Raw genomic sequence first — 21,622 nt, forward strand, 5'->3', positions numbered from 1 at the left:
CTGACAAAGAATTATATCGTAAAGTGTAGGCGAGTTGGGAGACAATGCCCTTACACTAAATGGGATTCATTGTTTCGGAAAGCAGATGTCTTGTGATAACAATGGCTTTATGTGTTGGGATGACAATAGGAGGTCACAAAATATCTCACTGCAAAAAAATGTCTTAATACAGTGGCATGCAAAGGCAAGGCCTGTGGGTTTTCATTTTTAGACTGTAGCACTGGTACAAGGAGCGAGATGGTGGGACAGAAAATAGGCACAAGGAAGAAAGAAGAGTGTTGTTGTTGCAATATCTTACAATACTGTTGACTGTCAGCTGCAACAATAAAACCATGTCCTACATATTACTTGATTATGCTATTGTAATTATTCCTAGTTATTTATAAATATGTGTGATAAAACTGTGGAAGTGTTTTATTGCAGTGATGACATTATAAAATAAAGATTGATATGAACCACCACCGTTTATAATGGCTATAAAAGTCGTGCAAGTGGAGTGGAGAGGGAAATCTGTCCCCATTTGACGAAGCCTGTTGACCTCTTATCCCACTTTATCAGTCCCCGCTGTGCACTCTGGAGAATGTTTTCACCAAAAGTTGCTTGAGAATAAGAGACCAACATGGCATGATTTTTATTTTAAGCACAGCACACTTGTGGTGACCACTGTTTTTTTTTTTTTCTTTTTTTTTTTAAATCCATGTGAGGTGTCCTGTATTCATAATCTGTTTATATGAATGGAAACCTGCATGCTTGAATGAACATGGCTTGTATCCATTTAATGCGTTGCGTATGGGGAGGTCGCCGTTGTCTGTGTTTGGGGCGGGGGGGCTAGGTGCTTTTGTGCTCTCATTTGAGAGGGTTTGCCGAGCGTGAAGTTGGAGGGAGACACAACCAGGTGGGATGTGTACTTGTGTACAGTTGAGAGGATTTTGGAAACTGGGAAGAGATCTCTAGAGGAATACTACTGTGTTATGCTCCATGTTACTGCAGGCGCAGACAAGTATTTGATGCTGATGCTGTCAACACGGTTTGTCTGTGTAGTTGCAGCTCCACCTTTTTGAAGCTTTTGTGTAGCATGAAACCAGCAGGAGAATGAAAGGAGTCATTTGCCCCCTGATCAGGCAGTGAGTGCCTGGAGGCAGTGACACTGTGCATATAAACAATGCTGTCTGTGTGACAAGTCACCATTCATTTGATATTGGTCCAGGATCTTTTCTGTGTAAAACTTATGCCTAAATAGGTTAGCCTAGCCTAGCCTAGCCTAGCATGTAGACTCGGTAATAGGCCGCAAGGATTGAGTGTTTCCCTGAATGCGATACAAACTAGAAAAGCTTTGTCATGTGTTTTTTTTTTTTTCTCTCTCTTTATTGGTGAGGTTCAAAAAGAGAGACTATAGGGGCCTTTGTTTACTGTGGAAGCATGTGAATGAGCTTACTGTAAAATCCTGATGTAAGCTGTTTGATCCAATCAGGCGGAATTCGGTTGAAATGGCCAATGAGCTGCCCTTTCACTTGTTTTTGGGATTGTGTTTAGGTTGACATTCACCATCCACGGCTCCAGACGCGGGTAGTTCTAGCACTGTGTGGGAGGAAGGCCAGCAGGTTTTAAGCAAGCTGGTCTCACAGCCTTCTGGGGCGCGCACTGCACTCCCACCTTGCACCTTCTGTCACACACACACACACACACACACACACACACACACACACAGATGGCTCCCATTGATGGTGTATGTGTCCAGAGGTCCCCACCCTGCCCCATATGTGCCCAGTGATGGGGTCAGACTGGTGCCGACGTGTGTGTGTGTGTGTAGTTTTCACCTGTAGTAGAGAAACTCACTACTGACTGACTGACCGCTGCCTCACTTCTGACGTCAAGTCCTTTTTTTGGCCCCAGTCCCTCATCCGCCATGCTGCTAGCTCATGTTGAACTGTTTTACACATACGTCACACATGAGAGATCTATAAGAGAGTCACATGATATTATTTGGCCAATTAGCACAGCCGTCTAGTACTCAATCGCTCTGGTGGTTTGACATTGTCAACGTAGCGTGGATCCATGCCATCTGATTTTATGTGAAGTATTAGTAGGAGGACATGAAATATCACAATCTCCACGATTCACCTGAAAAGTAGGTCATGGACAGCTCCAAGATCGATCGTGATATAAAATCGACAGATTGTCAACCCCTAGCCATCACCCGGGAGTGGAGGCATCTGGAATCACGATGAGCCTTAATAGGTGTTATTTAGGTGTAGTGAGGCGTTTGTGGAGGTGTGACTGTTTCAACATGTTACTATCTTCAATATCACTGCACCTCTGTCCATCCCATTCCAATGATGGTTGATTTTGAAGGTCTGTTTTAATGACAGAAATCTGGCAGTGTGCCTTTACTGAAACAATCCACTAGTAGAATTTTTAAGGTCTTTTTCTGCTTTCTTCTTCACGTGGGACTCCGCATTCATAATCCCTTATCTCACCTATTTTGCCCACGTCTCGTCTTACACAGGTCACAGTGATCGTGAACAGACCCCTGACTCCCTGATGGTTTGATCTGTGTTAATTTAGTGCACTGAGCAAAGGCCCAGCCCTCTGTCCTACAGGGGCCGTTTGTCCTTGCGGCTGCATGCAGAGGTGATGTATGTCCCTGCCTTCACCCAAGGCACTTTATATCTGGGACTGTATATGTGGGGTTTTTAAGGTAGGGTGGAGTGTGTCCATACACTATGATATCCAGCAGGAGGTGCGGAATCTTAAGTGGGTACACTGGCAGGGTAGAGCTAGAATGGCTGGCTTAACCAGAGCTTGGGTATTGATTACTGGTAATGGCGTTATGTGTGTAGAATACATAATATGAGTAGTTGTATTTTAGATAGTCACAATTAACCTTGGTGGTAATCAGAATACAGTTGCATTGATCACTTGAAGGGGTTACTTTAGTAATTGTCATGTGCCAACTATTGGCTCTCAAATGCAAAAATGACCATAATGCAGCGTTTCTCAAGACAACGCCGGTGACGAGGAAACTGCCAGTCTCCCGAGCCCTGTCACTACCATAGTCCATGCTCTGTGCTTCTGCTTCGTAACGTTTCACTCATGCTACTGTTCGGTCATGGTGTGTTCAAAGCAAGCAAGTCTGGATGCCAGCCAGCCAGCAGCTATGTAACTTTGACCAGGAAGAACCAGAGGAAAAGAAAATTGCCTGTTTACTTGTAGGCGTAATTACGACCCATCTTATATTAAATTTCATTTTATTTACAGTGATCGCTTCCTCCCAAAGCCAGTGTGTGTCATTTGCCAAACCATGCTGAGCAACAAAGCGGTGAAACCATTAAAATGCTCCGGCATTACTAATCCAAAACATGCGCATCTCAAAGACTGATTGGAGGACTTCTGTCAGAGGTTAAGGGATGAATTGGCTGATAAAACTAAAGTGCTGGAACTGAAAATGAGAATTTTGCAAAAATAATCACATTATCTCACACCGCATTTCAAAATACAAGAATAGGCTTGTCTCAGAAAACACTCTTTGAGATTACATGTCAAAATGTCTTTCTCATTGATCAATTGCAAGAAAGCAGGCGCACATGGCGATGATGTCATTAACCTTTTTATTCACTGCATTATTTCCTGCCGGACCATGTTTTTAAAGAAAGTTAGATTTGTAAGGTCAGAGGTCACCCTTAATTGTCCACAAGCTGTTCCGGCTCAGGTGTATCTCTCATTTTTCTTTTTCTCTCTCAGGTTATAATAACCCAAATAAAAAACCTCTCAAGTTTGTGTTGGGAATGTAAAATCAGTTTATCAAGTTTCTTGACGCAGTGCTCTTTAAAAAAAGCATGATACTCTCCTTTCTTACATTTATAAAAAAAAAAATAATAATTTAAAAATGAGTTGGGCATTGTTAGTTTTCGTAGTGATTCAGAACATTGTTTGACACACATTATGTTAATAATGTTTCATGGGCACATAGGGCTGTTCTAGTTAGCGTGCATTCTAGTAACACTCCTATCCTTGACCTATCCTCTCTTTATTATGTTCTTGTTTTGAAAAGACTTACTAGGACTGAAAATAACAGCTATTCCTGGAACATGGTTTAGGGTTGCAATCCCCCCCTCTCTCTAATCCCCCCCTCTCTCTATGTGTCTCTCTCTCTCTCCCTCCCTCCACCCTCCCCCTTTTCTGTTTTTGTGTGTGTGTGTGTGTGTGTGTGTGTGTGTGAACACAAGCGAGTGGACTGTATGCATATAAGGGGGATCCACTGCTGCAATCCCCTGTAGACTCCTTTAAGACCCAGATATGTCATCTGTTACCTGTGTATCAATCCATCATCTTAATAACCTGATGTGTCTCTGTGTGTTTGTGTGTGTGTGTGTGTGTGTGTGTGTGTGTGTGTGTGTGTGTGTGTGTGCACTGTGTGGCCGTGTATGTACACATATGTGTGTGCACTGAGAGTTTGGTTGTGAACGCGTGTGTGTGTGTGTTTCCCCCCAGCACACAAGTACACAGACAGGTTACTGTGGTGGTCCCCTGGCTGCCCCCATACCTGACACAGGCTGTTAGCGGTATAATAAACCAGTGCTCCTGATCTAGCTGCTGTGCAGGCTGTAGCAGAGTTCCACGTCCAAGTGGCAGTTGCTGTCTGCATGTGTTGGATCGGGAACAGTGGCTCTGACAAGCTCTTTTCTGAGCACTTGCTCGGTGGCTCACAGTGGATGCCTGATGTGGGTCTCAGAGTTAGCCGTGCTCATGTAGCAGGAAGAAGTCTTCAGTGCCGTCTGTTGTCCCCCTTCCTCTTTCTTTCTTTCTTTCTTTCTTTGTTTTCTTTGTCTCTCTCTCTCTCTGTATGGTGTTTGTGTAGTTGCAGTTTGGCTTAATAGTAGCGTTTGTTTTGGAGCCCATGATTCCTAGGATGGTTAAATAAAGGGGTTTTTATCAGCATTACTTTCTTTCATTATTTGATTCTCTCTCTTTTTCCCCTCGTGTGTGTGTGTGTGTGTGTGTGTGTGTGTGTGTGTGTGTGTGTGTGTGTGTGTGTGTGTGTGTGTGTGTGTGTGTGTGTGTGTGTGTGTGTGTGTGTGTGTGTGTGTGTGTGTGTGTGTGTGTGTGTGTGTGTGTGTGTGTTTATTTCACCTCTGCAGTGCTCTGTAATAACCAACCTGCACACTCGTCACTGATCACTGCATGCACTCCTCCCTCTTGCAGACAGTGTGGCTTATTTAGCTCCCGCCTTAAGGGCTAAAGCTGCTTTGTGTTTGGCAAGCAGTTTTCTGTATGCACAGGAATAATTCATTGTTCACCCGCGGTGCTGTGTGGAGATCATGACACTTTGAAAGAGTGTAGATAGATATAGGTGTTGGTAGAAAGCATTCTGTGTTTCTCTTTGTGCTTCTCTCTCAGCTACCATGAAACACACACACACACACACCCACACACACACACACACACACTGTTTATCTAATCCCAGAAGAGTGGTAATTTATCCACTATTCATATTTTTTTCACACAATGGCACACCAACAACCCACCACCTGCTCTCTACTTTAAAAAAAAAACATCAACAAAAAAAACATGTTTTTTTTTTTTCTTTCACCTTCCATCTCCTTTCACGCAGCAAAGGAAAGGGTCAGGTGGTAGCTCACCCCACTTTTCATTTCCCCTTGTGATAAGGAATAATTGGATTGTGTGAAGCACATTCTGCACAGTGGCTGTGCTTGTATTTAATGTTAGAGATTGCCCCGGCGCTATGTGCGTGTATACGGCTGTTTTTTTTTTTAAATGAGGGCTGTGGATACATACACCGTTTCTTTTCCTCCCAGAAGATAGGCCAGGAAGCACAATTAATCACCACAATGTCCTCTCTGAGCTACATTCACGCAGTGTAGAGCAGTTAATTTGTGTATTTTGCTTTGTGTATCTTTTTCGTATTTTCTAGTCAGGCGTTTGTTTGTATGCTGTTTGTTGTCTGGTGACTTACGTTTGCTTATCCACAAAGGTCTTACTTCATAACTCCGATGAAGATCTAACAAGAGGCTGCTGTCTCAGAGAAGCGTAATATGTCATATATCTGCTGCCTCAGAGAAGCGTTTTATGTCATATCAGCATTGTTGATGAATGCTTGGCTGACACGGCACCTGTCCGTAGAACAGAGCTAAGAAATCCGGGTGACTCAGTCAGGATGTTAAATCAGCTAAAGTGTAGCCCTTGAATCAGTCTTCCATCTGTTTTATGCTTGCGCCTCTTCCACATTTCGAAGGCGTGCATCTTATTAACAAATCTCGATTGAATTCTACTGATAAAATCTAATGTAATGTCATAAGTTTCAGTATTTTAAATTATTCACTCCTAACCACTTTACTCCAGACGGTCCAAGCTGCTTTTGCTCCCAACAGGTTGTCAACATCACATTTATTATTTGCATTGACAGGCAGTCCAGGCCGTGGCCCATTGCTGGAAAAACCTGACATGTTTCAAGATGTAGTGAAATGGCCTGTCAATCAAGCTGTCTTCCCAAATAGCATTACTGTGAGGCAGTAGAATGCTTTATCCACCTCTTACCATCCACCTTTCCCCTTCTCTGAAACATGCTGAGATTCTGTCCATTCTTATTCAGACTTCTCCCTCCCCCAACAGACATGTACATGTTTTGGTTCTCTGAATGTCTGAATGGAAGCTTTGGTGGTCTGGATTTTTTTTTTTTTGTAGAAAGCCTCTGTTCCTTTTTAATTCCATTTGTGAGATCAAGTATCCGCCCGTGCAAAGCCACTTTAATGGGTGAATTGAGCAAGTGTGTGTGTGTGTGTGTGTGTGTGTGTGTGTGTGTGTGTGTGTGTGTGTGTGTGTGTGTGTGTGTGTGTGTGTGTGTGTGTGTGTGTGTTGGTGGGGAGTTTCTGTGTGCAAGGCTCTGAATGATTTATTATGCTGAAGGGGAACAGTGGGAGCAGGAAGGATGTGCTCGGGTCTGTCGCATCATGGTGCGATGGAGAAGCGCCCTAAAGGCCACTGGCTGAGGAGTTTGTGTGGGTTGGGATACATGGTGTGTGTTTGTTTTATGTGCATGTAATGGTTGATTTTCTGTTAGTGGGTGCCTGTATGTGTGTGTGTGTGTGTGTGTGTGTGTATGATGTGGTTGTAAAATGATCAGGGATTACTGCTCCTGATTAGCCAATCCAATACCTAGCACCGGCAGCCTTGTAATTAGACTACAGTAATGCCTCCCACCCACATCTTCATCAATAGAAACAGACTCAGGGGGCGAAAGTTTGTTTTGCCTGCTTGGCAAATGCAAATTTGAATGAGGAAGCAAACCTACTATGAATATTTATATTGGAAATGGGCACAAAGAAGGTTAAGTTTGGAGGAAAGAGGCTCACAATGAAGTTCTGGCTTGTGGCTGTGTGAGTGTGTGTGTGTGTGTTTGTGTGTGCTTGTGCTTGTGCTTGTGTGTGTGAATGTGTGTGTGTTTGTGTGTGTGTCACACAAGGAATTTTCAGTATAAAACAGGAATCCAGATTCCTGAGTGTGCTTGTCTTATACTGTATATATGTACTTTTTTATGGTAACAGGCGAGGGGTCTTAGACCCTCTCAAATGTGACACCCACGTGATGTCTCGAATAAAGCTGAATTAAGCATACAAGCCTTGTCTTTTCTCAGCAACCAATCAAGTTTAAGCTGTCTGGGGATGTAATTTCCTTTTACAGCGTGGGTATCCGTCTGTCTGTCTGAATGTCTGTCTGTCTGTCTGTTTGAATGTTTATCTGTCTGAATGTCTTTCTGTATCTGCCTGTCTGAAATAACCCCACCATCTACTGCATCTTCACCCTGCACCCTCCCTCAAGCCTCACCTTCAGCGTCTGCACTTCAGCCTCCTGTGCTGCCTCTCCGTCTCCATGGTTACAGGAACTCATCAGCTGCCCTCCTCATCTCCTCTCCTCTCCGGGCTGGGATGGGGGATGGGGATGAGTGGAGGCGGTGTCCGGGCCCACTGCTGTCTTTGTGTGAAATCCCCCATTTCAGTGAAAGGAGCAGGTTGTATTTGGTGATAGGAGGTGTCTGTATGGGGAGTGGTGACGCTGGTGGTGGTGGTGGTGATGTGTGTAATCAGATCAGAAGAGGTGATGGACATTTTAAGGAGGCCTACTGGGATGTAGAGCAGAGAGGATCAGGAGCCACATGGAGTGCTGATCGCATAACACAAACCAACAAAAGGCATTCCGCGCCGTTTTAACATTAATCTCTTTACTCGCTCCAGAGGAAGCATGGACTCAGCCCAAGCAAGGTTGAAACGGGCCACTGCCATGACAAAGAAACTGAGCAAACATGAAATGTATTGCTCTGCAGCTCAGTCTGTATGTTCGCTGGCAGGCCTTGTAGAGAGGCAGGCAACTGTATAGAGATATCATGTAATTGTATATAAACAGTTGTAAGTTTGTGAAGTTTAGGAGAGAGAAATGCAATCTGCCTCAAATATCAGGCAGGAGAGAGACAACAGGGAGAGCGTGTGTGCGTGTGTGTGTGTGTGTGTGTGTGTGTGTGTGTGTGTGTGTGTGTGTGAGACACACAGGCTGTAGGTAGATGTGCTCAAACTGTTTAGTATCATGCTACATGCTACAGCTGTCATCAGCTCTTAACAGTCTTGTTCTCGAGTGTTTCATCATAATGTATTTCAGTTCATGTCGATGGGGATGCATGTTGAAGTGTGTGGGTGGATGAAGATCTGAGCAGAGGCTCAGCATAGCCGTCCCTCATTGAACAGGAGTAAATGAGAAGGATTTAAAGCCACCGACTTGGCGAGCTTTCTGTTAGTGATTGCAGAATGGCTATGTCACACAATTAGTTCTTATGTGTTGTAAATCAGATTTACCCCAGATTTACCCCCTACCCCCTCTGTGGGATTACATTGCAAGAGATATTCCATACCACAATGTGTGTCTGTGTGAGTGTGTCTGTGTGTGCATGTGTGTTTCTATGTGTTGCTCTGTATCTATCCATTTGAGCCTGTCTGCTTTTCATGTAAGCCTCAATCTGCCTTGATAGTGCGGCTTGGTTTTAGTGTGCACCGGGACATTGATAGATGTCTGACCCAATCGCAAGGCTCTTGTGTATGATTGACAGCTGTATACTCCTACCCCGAGGGGCATCCCCAGTGCTGTGTATGAGCAGTTCTTTCCCCCATCTGTTTCATAGTGATAAGGGTTGTGTTGCTGGCTTTTCTTTGCCTCTCTTTGTTACTAGTCTGTCCCCTCTTTTGGAATGTCTCTGCTACTCCCTTTCTCCCTCAGCGTCTCTTTTTCCGTCTTTTTCTGTATCCGTCTCTCCTCTTTCCACCTCACTCTCTCATCAGAATTCTCGTACTTACCTCTTGAACTCCCTGCCATGTGTGAAGTCACTGTTCACACCACGGATAAAATGTATACAATCTCTAACTTTGCTATCCATGAACCTTATGGATGGTTCCTTTGTTGAAAGGTACGGACCAGAAAGATTCATAATTTGCATCCCACACTTATTCTTATTTCGGCTTCAGGAGCTTAATTATGGCTCTTAATTGTGGCTGTGAACAATAGACCAACACACAGAGAGAGAGAGTGTGTGTGTGTGTGGGAGGATGTTGTGTTGTGTACGCTGTAATTACGGTCAGTCAAATCTAAGGTTATTCCTCTCATAGGCAGTGAATTCAAATAAAGTAACAGCGGCGCTCCCAGTGCAAGGACCCCTCCCCCCTCCCCCTCCTGTGATTGTTCCATTGCAAACTCAATACATATCTAGTGTATGCTTAATTGTCTGTGTGTGTGGGGGTGTATTTCTGCTCTGTATTCCTATGAAATGCATCTATTTCTGTGCCGTTCAATTAGCTGTGAGAATGCTTTCAGCCAGACAAGATTAGCCGTGCTAGTGGCTGAGTGGCTGCCCTATTGGTCCAGTGAGGCCAACAGGCTGGTGTTGTGTACTGGTAGCCAGGGAGAAACACTCATCATATCGTCACCCTGAAGGCTGCAGTCGGTTGGGTGTTGACTTATGCACCGGCTTTAACAACTCTTTGAAAAGTTTCGTCTCCGTGTGTGACTTTTGAAGCCATCACAACACCTGAGTCATTCATCAATATCCAGTGTGAACCCCTGAACCCTGTGGGCAGAAGACTGGCGAGCACCAGCTTGATGCTGTGTGTGTGTGTGTGTGTGTGTGTGTGTTTGTGTGTTTGTTTGTGTGCGTGCATATGCGTGTGCAGGTAAAGTGTAGGGAGTCCATTTGCTTCCGTTGTCCTTTTCGACAGTCTAGACAATTGACCAGCTACAGTCTGCCAAGCAGAGTTCAAGAGCGTGCAGGTTTTTTTCTGTGGAGGAAAAAAAACGTTTGTTATTCCGTGTCTGTTCTGGAGGGGGGAGGAAAAAAGTGGAAGCTTGTGTTTGTCTCTGAAGTTACAGAAACACCAGCTGCCAGGGGGCACTGTGGCGCATGCAGTAGCCCTGACCACATTTGGGCTTGATGCCCATGGAGGACACGGGTTCAAATCCGGCCTGATGTAATTTCTCCTGTCCACTCCCCACCTCTCATTTTCCTATCCCACTCTTCACTGCACTATTGATTAAAGGCATAAAAGCTCAAAATAAATCTTAAAAAAAAGAAACACCTGCTGCCTTGTAGATGTTTTATTAGTCTGTATGCCTGTGTCCTTGGCCCTGCGAATAAGAACATTCTGGAGGTTTTCAGGTGCAACCCAAGTGTCCTTAATGTGGCAGTTACAACAAAGCTTACACGCACAATCTCCAAGCTAGTGCTTTCCTGTTCTTCAATGGGAGAGTCACACTAAAGCTAACAAATCTGGCTAAATCCTCAAACTAGCGCATCTCTGTTCTTCAATTGGAGAGTCATGCTAAAGCCAACAAATCAGGCTAAAGCTAGCACTTCTCTATTCAATAATAGAATCACTCTCAAGCTAACACATTCAGCCTAATTAATGTCCAAGCTTTCCAAGCTAGCGCTTTAGTGCTCATAAGGGATGCAGGGGAGCATGGTGGTGTCTCTTTGTGAACTTTCAGATAGTGTGAAAGGCCTAAAACGGATAGGAGGCCTTTCCCCGTGCAAGCTTTGATTTCTGAACCCTCTGCTCCAGGGGTCAGTCTAGGTCGTGTGCTACACCGACATTCATTGGTCTGTTTGTCACTTTGGATTAGCTTGTTTGTGTGCCAGCACTGGGTCGCGCCGGGTTGCGCCGGGTTCTTAATGACTCAGGCCGCGACCCGCTCGCCATCTGAGAGCCTGTTTGAGAACTGTAAACACTCGCCTGAGACTGAGCTGTCCAGTGTGTGATATCAGCTCCCCCTAAGCGCTGAGACTAATGTGATGCTGATCAACTCTGACATTTTGATTGATTGCAGCCAAACAGAGATGACTGGGGAGAAGCAAGTTGGTTGTTGGTGGTGGTGGTGGTGGTGATGGTTGTGGGGGTTACCAGAGAGCCTCCTGGACTGCATCTCCCAGGGGGCTTTGGGAAGGGTCTGGCAGCAGATGGCAGCTGGGGACTTCATGCAGGTTCTGCTCATGAAAAGCTAATCAGAGAACAACAAAGGCCCTCGATTCACCTCATTGAGCTGTGTTGTTTGTCTGAGCTCATGTGTGCGTGACCGCCAAAGTTCGTATTTGGTCTGTGTTTGTGTGTGGGATTGCAAAAGGTCGTATTTGGTCTGTATTTGTGTGTTTGTGTGTGTGATTGCAAAAGGTCGTATTTGGTGTGTGTGTGTGTTTGTGTGTGTGTGTGTCTCACTGCTAGCAGTATTAATTGGTAGGTGTTTGTGTGTTGGTTTTAAAACAAATGTTGGCTTAAGGAACCGTAGGAACCTTTGAAAACTGATGGGCAGCTTAGACATTAAGCCTGGAGAGGTCTGTGGGCTTGGAAGGTGGCTGCTCTCAATATGGTTTCTGTGCAAAAAGAGGCATTTGTAGGAGGCTGTATGGATAGTGGCTGCGATGTTCCTCACTGTGTCTGAATTTGGTACTTGTACAGCCTATTTGTTGTTGTCTGTTCTAAAACACACATGCACACAAACACACACACATACACACACACACACACACACACACACACACACACACACACAACTGTGTGACACATTCTCGGAAATGGCCCGGAAGGTTGTGTATAGTCCTCATGAGGTGGCAGCCGGTCTCCTGTGTGTGATTGTGTGTGATTGTGTGTTTCACAGAGCATAGTCCAGAGAAAAGAGAGCCATCTGGCAGCCTGCTCCTTCCTAGCACCACCGACTGTCCCTTCTGAACAAGACCTTCTGAACCAGACACACACACAGATGCATACACACTCACTCTCTCTCCCTCACACCTACACACAAACACATACATATATACACACACATGGACACAAACAGACACACAGATCTACTAATGCAGGAACACTGTCTGGCGTAGCTTCTGGTCTGTTTGACCCGCCAACCTGACTTCTTTGTCCTCCCTCTCATCCCTGGCCTTGTCAGACCCTTGCATTTTGTTTCCCTCCCTCTCTCTCTCACTCTCTCTCTTTTTCTCTTTCTCTCTATCTGAACTCCATGCCGCCTTTTTTATCTTGTCCTTCACAAACAGATTGGAGAGCCTGACACTGTGAACTCTCTCTCTCTCTCTCTCTCTCTCTCTCCCTCCTTCTCTCCCGGTGCACTCCTTCACTAAGCTCTCTGTCTCGCTGCTCTCCTTCTCCCTGATGGCGTTATGAGAAGCATTCCGAGCAACTATCTAATTTACCCAATCTGCATTTACCTCCTCAGAGCCAGCCGTAACGTAAATATGGCGCTGCGTCGCTGTAATAATAAAAAAATAAATAAACAGTTTGTTCACAGATCAGCCCTCCCTCTCGAGCACACCAAGAGCCCAGCGAGAAAGAGAGAGAGAGAGAGAGAGAGAGAGAGAGAGAGAGAGAGATGAGAGAGAGAGAGAGAGAGAGAGAGAGAGAGAGAGAGAGAGAGAGAGAGAGAGAGAGAGAGAGAGAGAGAGAGAGAGAGAGAGAGAGAGAGAGAGAGAGAGAGAGAGAGAGAGGAGAGAGAGAGAGAGAGAGAGAGAGAGAGAGAGAGAGAGAGAGAGAGAGAAAACACTTTTGGGTTAAAGAGCTTCTGATGAATAGAAAAATGCTGTATAATTACCCCCTCCTTCTCTCCATCTCTCCCCACCCTCCCTCCTTTACACCTCTCTCCGCCGCCCTCCCTCCTTCACTCCTCTAGGCACTGAAAGGGCTCTCCTCTCCTCCGCTCACTTTAAGTGTTTAATCTGTGATCTCGTGTCTCCATTCGGCTCTCGGGCGCACAATGGCACACAATTACCCCGGGGGAACGGAATCCATAATTAGAGGCCCCGGCGCAGACGGCACGGGCCGACCGAGAGCTTTGGAGGGCCGGGGATTAATGACGTCGTTGTTTTTTCTTTTTTTTGTCTTTGTCCCTCGCCTGGCTAATGGCTGACTAGCTAACCTCTGGTGCACTATGAACTATGACACCTCACTCTGGGCACAGGAAAACAGTCAAAGTTGAGGGTGCTCAAGGATTGAGATGACAGTTTCAGGATCCTGATCGAAAGTCAGGAATTCATTTAGATGTTAATTTAAGTGTGGCACCTTTTTTTGATTAGATTAGATTAGATCCTGCTTCATTACCTCCCGTTAATTTATTTATTTATTTGTCCGTCTGTTTGTCTGTCTGTGGACAAGATTTCTCAGAAACTACTGGGCCGATCTTTCTGAAATTTTCACAAGATCTTGGTCCTGGGACATCCCCATTAAAATTTCAGGATGATCCGGATCTGGATCCGGATTCTGGATCCGGATCTTTGTTTTCACACCTAAAGTGACATTTCTCGAAAACCAATGACCGGATTTTAATGAAATTTACAATGAATGTAGACTTTGGGCTATTGTTCAGATGAACGTTTTAGATCTTGCTTTACTATCAACGTCAACCCTTGCTGGAGGTCAGAAATCTCCGATTGCTCTTGTTTTCATTGCGTAGAGTACCGGGGCAAAGCCCATGAAAGGCTTTTAGCATCTAATCAGAAGAGCAAAAAAGTAGTATTCACAGAACCTCACGAGTTAGTGCTAGCACAAGTGATATTATTCTGCTGTTCTAACTATTCACTTTGACTGAAGGGTTGTTGAAAAACCGTGTTATTTTTGTGTGTGTTGGTTCTGAAGGGTTATTTACATTTTGGGCTCAAGGACGAGTTCATATGAAGCGATTGTGTTGTTTTCTCATCTAATAAGGCAGTCCAGTGGCAGCCGTGTACATGATCATGGAGACTGTCACACCACTGACAGCCGTCTTCCCAGCGTGAAATCGCCTTGTTCACGCATGGATGGCAACCACACACACACACACACACACGCACACCCACACGCACATGCGCGCACACACTCTACAGTGAGCACACATACAGAGTATCCTTCCTCACTTTCTTATCTCTTCATGTAAAATGAACAAATACACACACACACAAACACACACACACACACACAGTATCCTCCCTGTCTTTCTTCCCTCTCCTCCTTCCCAGCGTGGTGACTCTGTCCCTGCTGTTTCAGATTGCGTGCACCCTACCTGGGGGGTTGTGACTTGGCGTTCTCCCTGAGCTCCTCGGGTGCTCAGAGAGGTCTATGTGGATCAGTGTCTATCTAACCTTAAGTCTCCCTCTCAGTCCTCATTCTCTCTCTCTCTCCCACTCACTCTCTCTTTTGCTCTCTCACTGTCTCTCTCTCTCTCTCTCTTTCTCTCTCTCTCTCTCTCTCTCTCTTTCTTTATCGGCAGACATCAAGAAGACCCCTAAGAGCCAGCAGAAAGAAAGCTGCTGTTATCTTGCCCTCCCCTGGTTGTGCCCCTCCAATGGCTTACTGGCCCACTCTGGTCTCACCACACACACACACACACACACACACACACACGCACGCACGCACACAAGCATGATTTAGCGGTGGGATTTAGATATGAGAGACATGAAGGGGACAGCTGGGTGGCCCCTGTGGCTGCCGGGTGGAGGGTACTGAGGAGAGGAGAGGAGAGTGGCTGGGAGGCTGGGTGGCTCGGTGGCTGGTGGGACTCTTCTCAGTATGGTAGGCCCAGAGAGGCCCAGCACTGTGCATAGTCACCATAATACTGTAATATTCTTACCAATACAAGGCTCATGTAAATGATACACATAATATAAGCTACCTTTTTGCCTTTATGAGGTCTCTCACCCCAGCTGCCATTCACAGTCAACCTTGCTTATCTCGTTTCCATGATCATTGCTGCATTCATTCATTGTAAAGGGGAGGCTGTTCCTGTAGAACTAAGTGCCTGTTTATGAGAAGGTCATGGAGACCGTGTCCTTGTCTCGGCCCTCGCTGTGGGAAGACTGCAGGGTGTTCCATGCCCTGTGCCAAAGGGTTGAGCGTGGTGCCAGCTGCCTGCCCACTTGGCACTGGCTGTACCCTGGGCTGAACCGTAACACTCAGAGAGAGAGCATTATTAGGTGCTTGATGGATCTCTGGGAGAGGGCTTATTTTTGTCCTCCAAAGCTGGTGGAGCCCACTGAAAAAGGCTGTGGGGCTGAATGTGTGAATGTGCTGTTAATGAAGTGACAATGGTGCCCCCCCCCCCCCCCCCCCCCCATTTCTGTATGTTTACTTGCGTTTGTTTGTTTGTTTGTTTGTTTGTTTTTGTTAAGCACATTGGTGTGTGTAAGGGTTTGCATTTATCCATATTTATGCATGGAAAAAATATCTGTCGATCAGAGTGTTTGCCGAATGAAAATAGTCACCTCGCTCCCTCACTTTACACCGTGTGCTTTCCTTTTTGCGTGTGTCCCCGCCCCACTGGTGCCAGGCATGCCCGCCTGCGCGTGCCGACTCGGGTTCACCGTGGCGATGCCAAGCCTCATGGGATCAGTGGGCAGCACGAGGGCTTTTTCAAGAACGCTGGTCCAGAATTGATGGGGTCTGTGATGTTGGCTTGTGAGCGTGCTCAGTGAGCCTTTGTTGCTGGCCGCCCTTTTGACTCCAAGAGAAGGAGAAGGAGAAGGAGGAGAAAGAGAAATAAGGAGAAGGAGAGAATGGAAAAGGAAGGGAATAGGGCAGAGGGCTGGAGAGTGGAAGCCATTCAGACGCTCCCTGGTGGCCCAGTGTGAGCATATTACCAGCCTGAATGAGTTTACACATCAAATGACAAACTGAATAATGCAGGATCTGCCCCCATTTCTTGTCTTTTGCCAGTCTCAAAAACAAACATGCACCCAAAAAATGATCTGTGTTGCCTCCTGAATGGAGAAAAATAGGAAATCCAGGTGAAGAGAGAAAGAGTTTATCTTGTCTTTGCAAATAAAAAGGAGAGTGATGTGTTTAACATGAGTGGTAGTTTTGGAGAGGAACACAATTAAAATAAAAAACTCTGTAACTGAGTCACCAATGTTGGCGCCCCACTTTTCAGAATTGTAGCCATCCAACCACAATGACGAATCTTTTGTTCAGATTTTGATAAATGATTTCAAGAGCTTTAGAGGAAAAGCACTTGCTGTAAACACACATATGCTGAACCTGTGTCCTCCCTCATCTGTCTTTGAAGTTCAAAGTGTCCACACTAGCCTGAGGCCATTTTGTCTGCTCCTTCAGGCTCATCTACTTGGCTTTAGTGCGGCTGCTGAAACACTCTGCGCAGAACAAGAGGACAGCATGTCCTCAAAGAGGATGCATCACACAGACATGCCCTGCAATTCTGATCTCCCAATCTATGAAGGGCGTCCAGTGGCTAACTCGAGTTTAATCAGATAATGATATGCCATCGTGGCACATCAAAGCCTCTATGGTCTGTTTTTTTTTTTTTAATGCCAAAATGAATTTACAGGACAAATTAGATTCATAAGGGGGCTGGTTTTGTAAAGTCTCAAAGTGTCAGGTGATATTTTTGCATAACAAGGACACCTGAAAGAGAGGCGAGTACACAGCAGTGATCTAGAACAACCCAGCCAATGGGGGGGAGGGGGGGGGGGGTGGATCAATCGCTGAGGTGAAGCACGAAGGTAGGGCCATCCACTCGACTTTGAGGATCATACAGTAGCTCTTTCCAGTGTCCCTAGCCACTCACTTGAGTCATGCAGCCTGTTGATCAAGGCGTGCTGTCCAGCCAGAGAGAGAGAGAAAGAGAGCTGTACCACAAGGGCCGGTGAAGGGCACCTCCATGATTGAGAGAGTTCCCCAGGGCGGGTTGGGGAGGGCAGGTTGGCTGGGCTTTGAGTGAGTCACGCCTGGGTCAGGAGCAGCCTGAGAGCCCATCCTCAGGGTCATCCTCCATGGCGAGATCCCCAGACTCCCCGCCGACTCCAGCCACGGAGTTCAAAGCCGAGAGCGCAGGGAAAGGTCGGCCGCGGTGGGGGATGTTTGTTCGATGGAGGACGGGTGTGGGTCAGTCCGCACGTAAGCAGGAGACTCACACTGGAACTCACACTGGAACACTGGCCAATTGGTTACATCAATCTGGGTTTAATTCTTTTTAATGCCTGCCATTGCAGTGTTCTGAGGATAGATTCACACAAGGGTGTACTCTTAACTGAAGAGCACCGTTATTGATGTGATGCAGATCCTGACGCATTTCTTTTTCTTTGCATTTCTTGCTTCCATTCACAGTGTGCCACTGGAAATGTGCTTGTTTGAACAGAAGATCTATACCCCAGCCAAGAGGTTTGTTAGTCGCACAACAGCATGTTGTGTGTGTCTGTCTGAGCAGACCCCTTGTCACAGCAAAAGGGCCCCCCCCTTTCTTTCTCTCTTTCTCTTTCTCTCTCTCTTGCTCTCTCTCTGACCCTCTACCGAGATGTGGCAGAGTTGCGCTCTTTTTGCGTCATTCCCTTTGTCGCATGGTGAAACCTTCTAGAAGATTAACATGTTTCATCTTCTAGTTCCAGCACCCCTTTAAAGACGGCTCCTTTAAATTCACCGAAAGCCCCGGGTCCTTCACCACGGGTCACGGTTTTCACATCTGGAACCTGATGGCAATGTATGATGAGGAGGTGTTTGTGTGTGGTGTTTTTTTTTTGTGATTGTTGCCTAGCAACTCCACATTGTGTGTTCTTCATGCCAGTGTGCTTGCTTTCAACTCCATTTAGTGTCAGTTTTCTAGAATGTGGATGGTGAAATATTTTTCCTTAGCTGTTCACTGAGCTCATGTTGACCTAAAAAAAATTCACAAAGAATGCCTCTGTATTTTGTGCATCAAGACGTCTGCTCACTTATCTGTCGGAGTTGTCGATGTAGAGTAGAAAAGTCAATTTTGAAAGAATTCATTCTTTCCTCTCTTGCTCAGACAGTTCTTTAATGGTTTGGCCTAATTTCCACTAATGGATTCTGTTCATTGAAAATCAATAATCTTGTGCCGACTTAGAATGAAGACACCCTTTGCTTTCTCTTGCTCCAAGAACATATCTGCTTATGGTGTCAAACAGCATCTTATCATCAGGACAAATTCCTTACTTCAGGATAGCACTGTGTGGATGGTACCACTAACTAATCGATTATGTGTGTTTGTGAAGTGTAACATATGTCCTTTATCAATCACTCACGTTATTGTCGTTTATGTTATTTACCGCTGCAGATTACACCTAACACAAGTGTAATTCAGTTGCTTTTAATGTTTAACAGCAGCGTTAAACGTGACCCCACATTAAAAGTCAGGCAAACGTTGTTGTAGCTAAGTGAAAAAGGTAGAGGTCCTGGTAATAGCCAATCAAATAAATGGTGTTTTCAGTTCCTGCCTGGTAACTAATCTTACATGAATTCTAGAATATTGATTGGTTGTCAACCCATCGTTTTTTGAGTCAATCCATCGACTACCCACAGGTACCACTAACTGTGGTGTCGTACGGTAACCTAGTATCCCACACCAGAGTGTGGACACATATGAAAACGCACTCACATTAAGCAAAAGTCCCACAACTGTATCTAATGTGATCGATCAGCTTGCATATATCTTGTGGCATTCATCTTATCCGGTGAATGGCAGTGTGATGGTAAGACTGGGATCTAGAAGCTCGGTCTATTTCAAGTGTCTGAATCACCGCCTCCATTTATGGCTAATGTTTGTCTCAACGCCTCATTTGTGAGAGTATTCATTAATGCGAGGACCGAATCCTTAAATGATTATCAGGAGGCAAAGTGTTCCAGTAGAATAAATGACCAGAGGAGTGGCTGATGGTTAGGTGTTTGAAGAAGCTGCACGCGCACGCGCACACGCACTCACACACACACACACACTTGCACACACTTGCACACACACACACACACACACACACACACACACTTGCACACACACATACACACACACACACACACACACACACACACACACACACACACACACACACTTGCACACACACACACACACACACTCGCAAACAAACACACGCAAATTAAAAACACAGTGTCTTAAAACACAGCAGTATTCTTTGCTTCATTGTACACTATCTTTGTTTCTCACTTTTTGTTCGTTCCTCCCCATGTGTTTTCTGTCATGGATGCATCTACACTGACTGCAGAGTTCCATTTTAATTAATTTTCAGAGTTCACAGAACTACCCCAAAGTGTGCCGCAATCCGGGAGCCTATTGACGTCTCGAGCTTGTACAATTAATCTTCCACTTACTAATGGCCTCCGAGGGCAGTGTAGCATGAGGAATCTATTGGATTGGACATCCTCGGCCTCCTTGGCACTGCATGGATAAAGATTCCACATTAGGCTGGGCAGGAAAGGACAGGCGAACATCACAGAACACTTCGGGAACTGCGTTCATGCTCCCTTGTTTTTTTTTATTTTTTCATTATGTTTTTTCACTTAAGGCCAGTTCACACCAACCAAATAAACTCCACCAAATGCCGACTTGCAACAATTATTTTTTGTTAGATTTTGTGTGGAAGACCTTTCTGTGATTGGTTGGGCCTTTTGGGGCGGTTTAAATTGACCTTAAGAGATCACTTATGTTGCGTGGTCAAATAAGCACCTTTTTTTTGTGGAGCGTGTCGCATGAGGAATCTTTGCTTGTGTGTGTGTGTGTGTGTGTGTGTGTGTGTGTGTGTGTGTGTGTGTGTGTGTGTGCGCACACAGTGATTAGGGATAAGAAGTGCAGCAGTGTTGTGTGTGACATGGTGAGCTTGACAGGCGTGTTAGGGACGTGTCAAGCATCAAGGTATGTTTGCGTGTGTGGCTGTCATGGTTGGCTTGTGTGGTTCGTCTCAGTGATATGATTTCCGGGCGAGTAAAAGCCTTGTTAAAGCAGTCCATTGCCTGGGGCCTCGCTTGCATCGGAGGTGGCCAATTTTATACCCGCTGAGATGCGAGGATGCAGACATTGATGGTTGTTCAGATCTGTGTGAAGTTACAATGTGTCTGGTGTGTTTTTTTTTTCTTCTTCCTTCATCAGTTCTTCATTACCAGAGTGAAAGAGCCAACTGTTTTCAACGACGGAAGTTTATCTTGAAAAGCAATCAGCTAGCTAATCTTGAACAGTAATCAGTTCATGTGGCAGAGATATTTTTTACCAAGAAACATTGAGCTGATCTCTAACCTTTTTTCATTTTTCCTTTCCCCCTCTTTTCTTTCATTTTCCTAAACCTGACATCTGTTTTACCTATCATAAATTCTCTCGCCCTCTCTTTCTCTGTCTATCCATCTATCTATGTCTATCTGCCGGTATCTTTTCCATCTCCACCTCTTTTATGTGATTCCATCTCTCTCTACCTCCCCACTCTTTCATCCGTATTACTTTCTCTACATCTCCCTCCATTCCCCTCTTCCTCCCACCTCTCCTTTTCATCTTCCTATCCCTCTCTCTCTCTCTCTCTCTCTCTCTGTGCTTTTGCTGCGGCAGCTGGTGGGTGGCGAGTTTGACCTGGAGATGAACTTCATCATCCAGGATGCGGAGAGCATCGGCTGCATGGTGGAGCTGCTGGAACACTGCGACGTGACGTGCCAGGCCGAGATCTGGAGCATGTTCACCGCCATCCTGCGCAAGAGCGTGCGCAACCTGCAGACCAGCACCGAGGTGGGCCTCATCCAGCAGGTGCTGCTCAAGATGAGTTCTGTCGACGACATGATCGCAGGTGAGACAGGATGGACCTCTCTCTGTGTGTGTGTGTGTGTTTGTGTGTGTGTGTGTGTTTGTGTGTGTGTGTGTGTGTGTGTGTGTGTGTGTCGCAGGCCCAGACTAACATGCCTAGTAACGGTCTCAAAATCATGGCATTTGGCAGTAAGGTTTGATGGTGGGTGTCTCTGTACTATGAAATGTATAATACATATATCTACCCATTACAAGAAAGAATCAGGTGTGTTTATTCATCTTCCTCTTATTCGTTTATTTATATATTACCCTTCTGAGTCACAAAGCAGTAAAAAAATCCTTTCTGATTATGTTGTTTGGGTTCAAATGGGCTTTGAACTTCATAGGCATTTAACAGAACTGGACAGGGCATGAAGACTTGAAAGACAGAGACCTTGACTATAGTTTTAAAATGAAATTTTATTTCAAACTTTACCCCTCTTGTCTGAGGTATGTCCTCACAGGGTCAGGCCACTGGGTTTGTGTTTTCTTCAGTTCAGCATGCTGTGTTAATGGTCAA

The 21,622-nt window shown here is 45.5% G+C and overlaps 1 protein-coding gene across 5 annotated transcripts in view; it reads left to right on the plus strand.

The window, feature by feature from the left end:
• The window catches only part of nbeaa (neurobeachin a), a gene marked incomplete at its 5' end in the record, with an annotated part of 109,220 nt that overhangs the window by 21,025 nt on the left and 66,573 nt on the right, over nt 1-21,622 (plus strand). For all 5 annotated transcript variants that reach the window (XM_080851591.1, XM_080851592.1, XM_080851595.1 and 2 more), the window contains one exon: nt 20,875-21,106. In XM_080851591.1, the coding sequence (XP_080707717.1) occupies nt 20,875-21,106 (232 nt within the window). The remainder of the gene's footprint in view (nt 1-20,874; nt 21,107-21,622) is intronic.

This window comes from Sprattus sprattus, assembly GCF_963457725.1.
Source record: "Sprattus sprattus genome assembly, chromosome: 1".
Lineage (NCBI taxonomy): Eukaryota > Metazoa > Chordata > Actinopteri > Clupeiformes > Clupeidae > Sprattus > Sprattus sprattus.